At 43.3% G+C, this 11,744-nt stretch overlaps 2 protein-coding genes across 3 annotated transcripts; one reads left to right on the top strand and one right to left on the bottom strand.

Annotated features, from left to right (window-relative positions):
- The first annotated feature begins 905 nt into the window (after positions 1 to 905).
- On the top strand, positions 906 to 2,293 carry nudt15 (nudix (nucleoside diphosphate linked moiety X)-type motif 15). 2 transcript variants are annotated; one of them, XM_068590747.1, is made up of 3 exons: positions 906 to 1,120; positions 1,639 to 1,808; positions 1,913 to 2,293. In XM_068590747.1, exons 1-3 carry the CDS (start codon positions 972 to 974, stop codon positions 2,032 to 2,034), a joined length of 441 nt encoding a protein of 146 aa, XP_068446848.1. In that variant the 5' UTR covers positions 906 to 971; the 3' UTR covers positions 2,035 to 2,293. The 2 variants fall into 2 exon arrangements, with proteins under 2 accessions (XP_068446848.1, XP_068446847.1); XM_068590746.1 differs by having other exon boundaries at positions 1,612 to 1,808.
- Positions 2,294 to 2,631: 338 nt separating this feature from the next.
- LOC137794117 (carboxypeptidase O-like) lies at positions 2,632 to 4,969 on the bottom strand. The gene is made up of 8 exons (XM_068590744.1): positions 4,961 to 4,969; positions 4,748 to 4,849; positions 4,546 to 4,650; positions 4,329 to 4,445; positions 3,890 to 3,983; positions 3,116 to 3,318; positions 2,942 to 3,026; positions 2,632 to 2,849 (listed from the first exon to the last, which is right to left on the bottom strand). The coding sequence occupies exons 1-8, from the start codon at positions 4,967 to 4,969 to the stop codon at positions 2,632 to 2,634; spliced, it is 933 nt and encodes a 310-aa protein (XP_068446845.1).
- Between the last annotated feature and the right edge of the window lie 6,775 nt (positions 4,970 to 11,744).

Genomic DNA, 11,744 nt, shown 5'->3' with positions numbered 1-11,744 from the left:
ATACCCTCTCAGGGACCCTGGACAGGTGATCCCAGTCAGGCTGATTAGCTCCAGCCTGCACCTGCAAGACACACATACACACACACACACACACACACACACACACCAGGCCCTGCCACAAGCTAGAGGGCCGTCACAAAACCAATACAATGTCAAAAGCCTATATTACCAGGAAAACAAAGTTTAAATCCTACTTAAGTCAAAGGAGAGAATAATTCAAAATGTTCTCAATAGAACAAAGTTGCACATGTAACTGAGTGTGTCCTAGTAGATTACGCTCTCATTTCAGTTGGATTGACTGTCTATTTAAATGTTAAACTAAACTACTGTCCCAATAATACAAGCTTGGTTTAACTCAGACTAAACTGTGTCCCATGTGGGAAATAAATTATGTGGACTGCTTCTTCTTCCTCCCACTGTGACTTCTAGGAAAGGCCTCTCCAGCAGATATATTAAAGCCAAGTGAGCTCTCTGGTTAACAGTCATAATAGTCCCTGTAGGTCTATAAATAGATATACACTTAGCTAAACGTGTCCCTAGGTGGCAGTGTTACACCCATGTTGAGTAACTGCAGCGGGTTCTTTTTAATGTAATTATTGTCCATTATATTAAGAAATAAACCAATATAAGTCGTGATTTCGGAGCGGTCACGCGGCTAAAACCGACCTGTGGCCAAAGAGTATGTTTAACTATCAAATAGAGTATCTACAACGCGGTTAATTTAATTAACCAGCTAAATAGAACAGTTAAGACAGTATAATGTGAAATGTCAGCTACTTATATCTGCCATTATATTCTAAAAAAGGAGTTAATGTACCAAAGTAAAGACAACAAAAGAGAGCGTGGTCTAACCAACGGTTTATTTTTTTTTCAAAGCGAAGACGGAAGTACTGAAAAATAACCATCTTGCACCTCACAGACAGATAAGCTAATCAGTTTAGCTAACTTTGTGTCATTTATAAGTCGTTCACATGTCAGATAAAACCGTGAAACGTCCGGGAGTTGGGGTCGGGGTGCTGGTGACAGACCCGGCCCACCCAGGCTGTGTTCTGCTGGGGAAGCGGAAAAGCTCAATGGGCAACGGGACGTACCAGCTCCCCGGCGGCCACTTGGAGTTCGGGTACGTAACCGAGACAGCTGCAGCCGTTAGCTAAGCCCCATTCATAAATATGACACGTGCGTAGACGTGTGACGTAAGGCTGTTGCAAAACACCCCTCGTTGTATCCTCACGTGCATTATTATGCATTTTTCTGTCTTTAAAAATGCATTTACAACTAAATAAACAACGTCTCGGCCAGATATCAATGTGCCGAATTGTTCAGAAGTGTTCAGCAAATATTAAGTCATGTTCTGATTTTGCATTGTTTCACGTGTTTGCCAATTAAGTGTGCATAAAGACTATTTCTGCCATATTTTAAAGGGAGTTTAGTTTGAGGTGGGAAGTGTGGGTATTACTCTTTTTTAAAAATTGTTCACCTTAAAGCAAATTCCTGGTAATTGCGAGGTGGAGAGGCTGTAGTCTAAATATGTTCCTCAATGTGCTGCATGCATGACGTGCATGTGATGACCTCCAGTGGATGTGACGCACTCGTTTCTATGTCACTGAAAAGGGAAACATGGGAGGGGTGTGCTCGCAGAGAGGTGTTGGAGGAAGCGGGGGTGCGTTTGGGAGACGTGCGCTTTGCCTCCGTGGTGAACTCCATCAGACTAGAGGAGCAGTACCACTACGTCACCATACTCATGCAGGGAGAACTGGACCGGAAGGAGTCGGGAGAGCCGCAGAACCTGGAGCCGGAGAAGAACGAGGGTACGTGAGGTGGAACTCCTGTTTGTCAGCAGTTTTAAATGAAAGGAATAAGAATACAATATTCCCATCCACCTGAGCACTGTGCGTGGTTCTCTCCCTCCCAGGTTGGACGTGGACTCTGTGGGACCAGTTCCCTCCAGAGGAGCAGCTCTTTCTGCCGCTGGCAGGCCTGAGGCAGCAAGGCTTCCAGCCGTTCAGGACAAGCAGCGCTGAAACTCAGCTTTGAAACGGCCGTGTTTACATTGAGGAAGGTTACACCTTTCCCCAAAGGACACAACATGCTTTGTTTGTCATCAGTGCTTGGTGTTGAAGGGCCTTTTCCTCAAACATCATGTGTTCTTTCTGTTTTGGTGCATACACAAATATTTGCCATGTTCATTCAGATTTTAAGCAAACGATGAAGTGTCATGTACGTGAGCGAATGCGCTTCACAAAATGTTTAAAGTGCACACATCAACACAAGATAAACATCACTTATTTAAATATTTTTATTGTTTTTTTACTCCAAGGAAATTCTATTTATATCTGATGATATAAAAATAGACTTGAGAACGATTTATGAATAGATGTAGACAATGGAGCTCATTCAAAGACACTTCACAGCATTTGTTTAATGGTTTGAACCAAGGGTGGCTTATTATTCATCAACAGATACATTTCCATACAAAAAACCTGCCTCAATATAAAAGCACAGCATCTTAAAAACTGGAACTGTTTACGAAACTAACATTAAAAACCCGATAAACCTGAACTGAAGGCGTTACGGGTCAGTTTTCTCCCTCCTCACATCAGAGTGTTGCTGGTGACACCCACTGCTAACATGCTAACAGCATGGGTCAGAGCACACGGCACCGCTAAAGGTCTTGTCGTGGGCGTAGGTGACGATGAACAGCGCTCCGGCGTAGGCCTCCTCGCATGTCGGCTTGATCTGATCCTCAGGGAGCTGGAAGCCGAACTTCCCTTTGTCCCTCAGCTCAAAGGTGTAGGCCAAGGGGATCCCCTGCAGCCGAGCCCAGTCTCTGGAGGAGCCGGAGTTGGCGTCTGTAGAAAAGAGGGTCCAAAGGTTTTACCGCTGCGCCCGTCCCCGCTGGGTCAGCGAGGCAAAGAGCGGGCAAGCACCGGCAGTGACTTACACAGCACGTCCGGAGAGGTTCCCACGGTGTAGTTCATCCCGTGGACGCTCTTGATGACGGCTGCGGCAGCCAAACCCACCTTCATCTGAGGAGCCATGCCCGTAATAATGTTTCAAATCCTGACTATGGGACATCAAACATTGTGCACGGCCGATTGTGTGTCGACGGAGGTACCAGCTCGTCGTAGTTGGAGGCGGTGAAGTTGGGGTTTCCGTAGGGAACCAGCAGCAGCTGGCTGTAGGAGTGGATGGTGAGGAAACACAGGAAGTCTTCCTTCCGGGTTCCCACAAAATAAGTGACGGCGTGGGTCTCGGGCTCGGACGCGGGTTGGGTCCCGCAGTAGATGTCGGAGCTGCAGTTAGATGACACCCCGATCGCTGTGAGGGCAGGCAAAAGAAATCAAATGGAGTCAAGCCACTTCTTTGTACATGCCTAAATCTTTGAAATTCTACAAAACAATATAATTGTATGTCAATATTTGTTTTTTGGATGCAGATTTTTGGCCACTTTGCCCTGTGAATAAGCATCCTAGGACATTGAGTATATACCACACACTGATTGGGTATCATGTCGTGGATTCACATTTGTATTGTATCAACTTCACGTCAAAGACGCACAACAGATCGGCTCCTTTTTTCACAATAAAAGCCCCAGATGTATACTGTTCGCATGCAAGTATGTCACATTTTCATGCATTTTCATCTCACATTTTTCTCAAAAACGGACTCTAACAGAAATAATAATCTGCGTTAATGACCAGGATTTTGACAGTTGTGGATATTTATGGTGCGGAGTTGTGTTTTTTAGCACCCCCTTTAAAACAAATTGTGCATTAATTAGACTGTTTCGGTGACATCTTGAAGAGGAACAAGGGACAGTTATCTCTGTGCGGCACAAACTTGCTTATTGTTGAATAATAAGGAGATGCAGAACCACAACAAGACTCACAGCCCCAGTTGGCGTTAAAGTTGCGGTTGAGATCGACGCCGGTGCAGTTGCAGCCGGAAGGTCCCGGTGACCTGTTCTTCCTCCACAGTCGAGTCTACGGGTCAAAATGCTCAGTCAGTTACATCAGCTGCTTTCTGGCCGTCCTATCAATTCAGTGGGATATAAATGGGCACTCAAACATACTCCAGCCTGGGATCGCTGTGTGATATCATTTTCTCTTATGATAACAAATGAGATGAATTTCTACTTGGGTCACTCTGAGCACCAGAAATCTATTTGTTCTCTGATTGAATCGTGGCCCGCTGCAACTTAATTGCCGGCTCCTTAATAGATAGCATTATCCCGCTCATCTGTGGCCCGAGAGCCGCAAGGAAGAAACCCCTCGAAAAAGTAATTTGATTTGAATCCATCACAAAATTAAAATAGCGTGAGCACTGACTGAGTTGTCCCTCCAGGAGTAGACGTAGCCGTCTATGTTGAGCACGGGGGTGACGTAGATGTCCATGTTCTTTAGCATCTCCTGCATTTTGGGGGCGCTTTTGTACTCTTCCAGGATCTGATTTGAGAATGCAATGGTTTGGAATGTCAATTACAAGCAAAAATAATATGAAGAAGAAGAAGAAGTCATGATTTTGAAATGATCACGTATGTCTTACCTGCCATACAAAGTACTGACAGAAGGCCGGGGCGATCCATTCCCTGGCGTGTATGCCGCAGTCCATCCAGATAGCTTTCTTCTTCTTCCCGGTGTTGAGGCCGATCTTGAAGACACATTCATATCGCTTCCGGTTAGGCCGCCGCACAACACCAACACACGCATTCCCGATCTGAATTCAACAGACCGCAAAGTTGGCTGACCTTGAGCAGGCTTATGGTCTTCTTCTCGTACGTCTGTCCGTAGTCCATTATGGTCACGACGTCGGGGTGATCCTTCGCCACCTGAGCCATCCAGTTGGCGATCTGAGGAGTGAGAACGCCTGCGTTACGCAACCCGAGTGTCTCGTGAAGCGAGCGGTGTGTCTGTCAGGAGTGAGGCGTGTGTCAGAGCGAGCTCATCGGAGGCCTTCTCACCTCCGGCATGGGATGATATTTGTAGTAGTCATGCTCCACTCTGTATGCGCACAGCAGCAAAATGATTGAGAAAGCAGTGGTGGAAGTACGAGGTCCTCCCTCGTTGATAGCACGTTGTATTTGAACAACAAGAACACACTTCATGAATGAAACTCACCTCTCCACTGCGGCTGCTCCCACTGCTGACAGCAGCACCACGAGACTCGCCGAGCTAAGCATTGTCGCTTTTGTGAAGGTAAACCAACTGGTCTGGTTCTCAAGCTTTTATAGGAGATCTCCAGCAGATAAAGATACACCTTTGTCTCGGCATGAGAACACACACGCTATCTGTTGGTTACTGAATGATCTGACAGCCTTGACTTTTCACCCATCATGCCACTGATGATTAATGTCTTTTAATTATCCATCCATCCATCATCCATCCATCCATCCATTATCCGAACCGCTTACCCTGTTTAGGGTCCTGGAGCGCTGGAGCCGATCCCAGCTGTCAATGGGTGAAGGCAGCTTGCACCCTGGACAAGTCGCCGGTCCATCGCAGGGCTATCGCAGATATTTTAATTATCTGTTGCTAAATATTAATCAAATCAGATGGTTAACAAATTCATAAGACAATCGCAATACAAAATAGACCATAGCAATACAAAATGACCTTTTTTAATACTGTTTTTGACTTTTTAATTGCATCCACTCCAGCTCACTCTTTTCTTCACAAAGAAGTGAGAGCAGGTGGTATTCAGTCCTGCTGGCCGTCACAAAGACTCATCAGGAACAACAAAGGAACTTGCATGAAAACATTGTGTAATTCATAAGCAATATTGCTCCTTTCGTCCTCTCTGGAAACCTTAAGCGCTGATATTTTTAGAGCATCCTACATCCTCGTATGAGAGTAATAGCGGTGCGTTCAGCCACACAAGAGAACATGTTTTCCCAAAAGTGAATATAAGAGGGAGAAGATTAGATAAGCCCCACTAAGTCAAAGACATGACAGGAAAAAAATAATGAGGCTCGGCCGATAAAAAAGAGCAAAGGTCCACCGGTATAAATGTCAGTGTTGCACATGTTCTGTTTAACAAAGGAGGCATGCATTTGGGTGGAAAATATTAGGTCAATATAACGCTTTGGTGATGATGATTATCTGATTTGGACATTTGTGTTATCTTTAAATCAATATAAATATAAAGTTTTATGACTAAATAGCTGTAGTTTGTGTGAAGTGTAAATATTTATTAGCATGGTAACACTAAACTAGATGGTAAACATCCATCACATCGTTCATATTTTTATTTTTATGTCCCATCTCTCACTGTTCAAATAAATCTACTAATAAAATGATCATTTATTTGTCAGTGGGCGAACTTACACAATCGGCAATTCTATAGGAATATTAATATTCTTCAAACCTATTCTCATTGAAACTGAGATAGAGCAGTCATTTCCTTACAAAACATCGATCATAATAATCTGTTAATATATGTCATGATGTCTGATACATCCACACAGGCCCAATTAAGATCGTAATAACTGTACACTGCGCTGTAATGCTGCAAAGAATATAGCATTTTTAGAAGAAAAGAAATTGCATTCCTCTCACCCATTTCTTTCTACTTGTGTTTCCATTGCGGCACGGCGGTAAAACCTTCACACGTTTAATAATAAGCACTGAAACTTGTGCTGAGGCAGCTGGATTCTGGAGTCCAAGCATTCGATTTACTGTCAGGCATTAAAAGTGTTGAAAGTTTCGTTAATAAAATCGAGCTGAGCCGACAATCTTTCGTTGAAGACATTGCCCTCGATGGAAACGACTTCAACCCGGACATGTTTGAATGTATGGAACATGCTGTCAGCACAGTAATGTCTGCCTTCATGTTTTAGTAAGAATGTCTCACCAGCAGATGTCACTGCCATGCTGAGTTTAGGTAAACTATGTAGCATAAGATAATCAGAGACACCTGGAGTACACCCATTACACAATGACAGCTATATTCTGAATGACAGACTATCAATGGGAGTTCTCAATAAAAAGTAAGTGCAGGTTGTCAACTAGTCATTTATGATACCCGCTGCTCTTGGCAAAGTTGACCCTTTGAGATTAATTAGTGTCGGAGTGCAGCCTTTCCTTTACCCGGCGCTCCATCCGTCTCCGTCTGACTGCTCCGTGGTTGTAGCCCTGACAGTGAAGCGCTTGCGTGTTAACCACGCCTCAGCAGCTCCGGCCTTTGTTCCCACTGCTTTGCTGACATGTGCATCTTGTCTATTCATAAGCTGCTCATGAGATACGGAGACAAGGCCTGTCTCAGCCGCGGCGCTGTGTGCACAAACCCGGAATCAAAGTGCACATCATGGGCCGTTCCTCATAATGATGGATGAAAGCGCTAATGCTTTTGGATGAGAGTGGCAGGCCGCTCTGCTGCACTCAGACACAAGCTCACCGCCTGTCTGTCGGCGTCTTTGAAGCCACTGATAACATCTTAAAGTTTGGATTGAGAGATAAGAGATCTCTCCGGGGGATTGGAGCTGAATTTGGATATGTGCTACCAAGTCATGCACTCGTGGGTTTAGTTGGTGAGCTTTTTGATATCCAAAACACTGGACACTACGGCGTCATGGATATCCCACAATGCAATGCCGTAGTGACAACAAGGTTCATAACAGACGATAATGGACAGCTCTGCAACGTCATGAAATGCTTCAATTTAAGCAAAAGATTCCACTTTGCTGAGTGCAATATATATATATATATATATATATATATATATATATATATATATATATATATATATATATATAAGAAAGTTCAGCTCACGAATCATCAGTGCGTCACATGAGATTGGCACTGGTTACCATGGTTACATGTCTCTAAACTGGCAAGGAGGATCCAAGGAAGCCATTTCAAACACATCCATCCTCTTCTCTTCCCAGCTTGTGACTCATTTAACCAAAACATCCCATCACCTGACAGTTTCCATCCAACATTTTTACGATCACTCGTTGTTTTATGAGGCGCAGTTAACTTGGAGAGCTGCGTAAACATCTGGACAGACTGCAGCGCTGAGGGTCAAATGTGTTTTTGGCGCGTACATCCGTGAGGGGCGTGAAGGGTTGTTGTTAGCATCGCACTGGTCCCCTCGGCGAAGAGCGAATGCAGTTTATCTACAGGATTTTGGATTATTGCGGAAAATAAACTGTGGCAAACAAATTTGTGATACTTAACACGCTTTATTCAGCTAGATAATCTTCAGAACGAAACACCACAAATATGTTAACTCAGGCGAGACGGCATAATGTTTTTCTATAGGCTCATTTCGTCACTTGCTAGCAAACCGCTTTTCTAAGATACAAAAAAAGCTTTAAAATTCACTAGATGATGTATTTTATATTGAAGAATGGTGTGTTAACCACAGACTTTATTTCTATACAAAATGAAATATAAAAAATGAAAAATAGACTTTGATAGGAGGGAACTGGAAGTTTAAAAATGCACTTTATTAACCGTCAAGAATTTAACTCGCGCTAAGAGAGGGTTAGCTTATCTTAGCATAAACAGCTCGTGTGACTGGGATCGAAATAAATTATATCAACACCTCTGAAGCTCACTTATTACAAAATAAACAAATATATATATATATATATATATATATATATATATATATATATATATATATATATATATATGTATATATATGTGAGCTTTGAAGGCGCTTGTAGTTTAATTATTTGTACCAGCATGTTAGCTTCCAGTCGTCATGCTATACTAAGCTAACCGTCTCCTAGCTCTAGCGTCATACTTAAAGGAGATACATGAGTGGTATCAATCTTCTCGTTTCACTCTCGACAAGAAAGCGAATAAGTCTATTCATCAAAATGTCCCACCTTTCTCCTTGAAGTCGCCTGAATCTACAGCGAGGAGACGGTTGGAGGACTGGCAGCGAAGGAAACCAGCTAGCCTGACTTGGAAATGTAAAGATGACACTTGGAGTTAATTATAGGGTTTTAGAGGTTCTGGTATGCAATCATGGTTTAACCTTTGGACAGACAATGGCTAGCTTTTCCCCCTTGGTTCCAGTTCTTGGGCTCATTACATCACAGGATTAGGAGAATATCCTCGAGTGAGCAAACCCCTTTTTTTCACGTCAAAGACACACATCGAAGGTCATGGACTCCTATTGAGGCACTTTTCTCTTCTCATACGGGAAAGTTCACCTGTCTGTCTGCACTTAACAGGCAATAAAAGGCGATAATGAGACGTGTGATCACAGTGGTGATTATAATGCCTGCATGGAGTATAAGATAATGCTAAAATCATTTTATAGTGTAAGTAAGTGAAATGCCCCTGGAGCTTTGCCGTTAATTATAGTTCTTAGACAGAAAACCTGAGGTCGGCAGGTCAGGTTTAAAAAATCGTGATGACCAAGGACTAATTCACATTCACATCCACTCCCACACTGATGGCATAGTCCTCGGGAGCAATTTGGGGTTTGGTGTCTTGCCCAAAGACAATTCACTGTGGACCCAATTCAACACGGTTAATTTATCCTGGAATGTTAATTCCAATTTAGGTTTGGACCAATTAACTGCAGCATTAAAAAGCTTAACACTTCATGTTGATGTACCTCCGCGAAGGATAATTCCACTCAATTTAAAAGTTAATGTACGTTGTTATTGTGTCCCCAATGCACCATTCCAATGCCGACGCAGCGAGCGATCATTTTTGAAAAGTCATCTTGCAGTTTTCCTGTTTTTCTCGCCTTGAGGATGCTGTTTGTTCATCAGTATTGACAGCGCTGTCCTGAGGCACTCGTGGACTTCTTTTTTTCTCCCTCTTACGTAAATCATATGCTTTAATTGAATTCAATTCATTTAGTAAAGCCTCAAATTACAAATTGGCCTCAAAGGGCTTTACAATCTGTACACATACGACATCCTCCCCCAAAATTAACCCTTTCAGTTTTTTACTTTAGTGCTCCACCTGAGCTGTGAGTGAAATCCAGTGGATTCTTCCACAAAGATTTTCAATTTCACGAAAAAATAAAATGGCTACGAAAGGCCTGTATACTGGAGCAGGATGTTCTGACACCCTGGAGTATCAGAAGGTTTCCCCGCCTCGTCAGACACGCTGGTCATGACCTGCGTGTAGACACAGTAAAAATCGATATGGAGCCAAGCTGCCAAACTTGCCGAACGACTTCAAAGTTCGAGAGGAAGCGACTTTTGGCATTTCTTTTAGCAAGCTGTTATCTTAAAAAAAAACAAAAAAACATTATGTAAAAAATGTTTGCAAAGCCAGAGCAGCGCGCACACACACATACATACACACACATGCACTTGCACACACACCTCCCACACAAGCGTGGTATGAAAGCAGCAACAAAGGCAGCGTTCGCTTGTTAAACCATCAGCGGGACTGACAGCCACCTATCGAACAAATCCCAAACACAAATAGTGGAGCCCTCCTCCCCCACAGAGCAAACTAACCCTCTCCACCGCAGTCCCCAGTTTTCTTAAAGCATCAGTATCCTTTCTCAAGTGGTGACACACAAGCTAAACCCAGAGGCGCTCGGAGAATGTTCCCCATAAACAAAGCCATCACGCCGCACATCAGGAGTCCAAGCGGCCAAATGGAAAATGTAACAGTGGTTCCACCGGCTGGGGAAAAAAATCCAAGATGCTCTCCTGTTACAAATCATTTTGAAACATCAGCGTAAACGAGACCGTCACAAAAGAGGGGGAAAAAACCCTTTTATCAAAAAAAATAAAAAAAAGTATGTGCAATACCTTTCATTGCACATCCAAGAGAACTATTTGTAACCATGGCACCATCCTCCTCTGCTTTAAATCACCAGACAATTTAAGAAAAAGATATCCTGGTACCCTTCTCTGAACCTTGCAGAATTACGGCTATTTGTCCCACTGATTATATCTCCATCCCTGCAAGACCTGGAGGTTGCTCACTAGAGCGGAGCAATCAACAGCATTTATTTGTTGAAGAAGAGATTGTTCTATCGATTCGCTGGAGCTGTACATGAAATTAAAACATTACATTGAGAAATGAGTTCAAACAACACCGCTAAGTGAGGGAGGGAGCTGGTCTAAGCTTTCATGGGGCCACCTTCATTTCTGGGAAGTGAAGCCAATGCAGAAAGGCCTTAAACATGCATTCTCTCAACTGACCAGCAGGGGGCGGCTCCTCTGGTTGTATAGAAGTTTATGAGAAAATGACTTTACTTCTCTTACAAGTCTCTCTCAGACAGTTTAATCTTTTTCTGTTCAAGTGTTTTTGCCACTCATCCAGGCTAATAAATGAGTCACCAAAATACAGGAGGAGTATTTGTTGTTGTTGTTTTTCGCTGAAGTGGGTTCGAATTTATAAATTACATTCCTGTTTCTTCTAACCCCATCGCTCACCCACGGCAAATCTATTTCCACACACTCACTCACACTATACGTGCACCTCAGCAGCACATGAAATGAGGCAGGCGGTTGTGGGGTCCTCTGGGATTGGACGATAATATCAAATAACAAATATAAAACGGCTCGAGCGCAGTAGAGGTAGCTATACACTCACATACTGGATGTAAGTCCACTTTATTGATGAAGATTAAACCAGCGGTTCCCAAACGTTTTGTCTCGTTGGATGTCTGCATTTTAAATTGTAGCATCTGCTTGTAACTCTGTTTTCGGTCTCCACCAAGTTTCTTTAGCAGCTGGCCTCCATGCTGCTTTCTAATGTTAACTTGAGCCTCAGACTGGAGAGATTATTGCATTTGACAACAGGATCCATGTG

The sequence above is a fragment of the Clinocottus analis genome, unplaced genomic scaffold (assembly GCF_023055335.1).
Source record: "Clinocottus analis isolate CAN_PGR_092001 unplaced genomic scaffold, fCliAna1.0.p SCAF_24, whole genome shotgun sequence".
Taxonomy (NCBI): domain Eukaryota; kingdom Metazoa; phylum Chordata; class Actinopteri; order Perciformes; family Cottidae; genus Clinocottus; species Clinocottus analis.
This window is presented reverse-complemented; position numbering and strand designations above follow the sequence as displayed.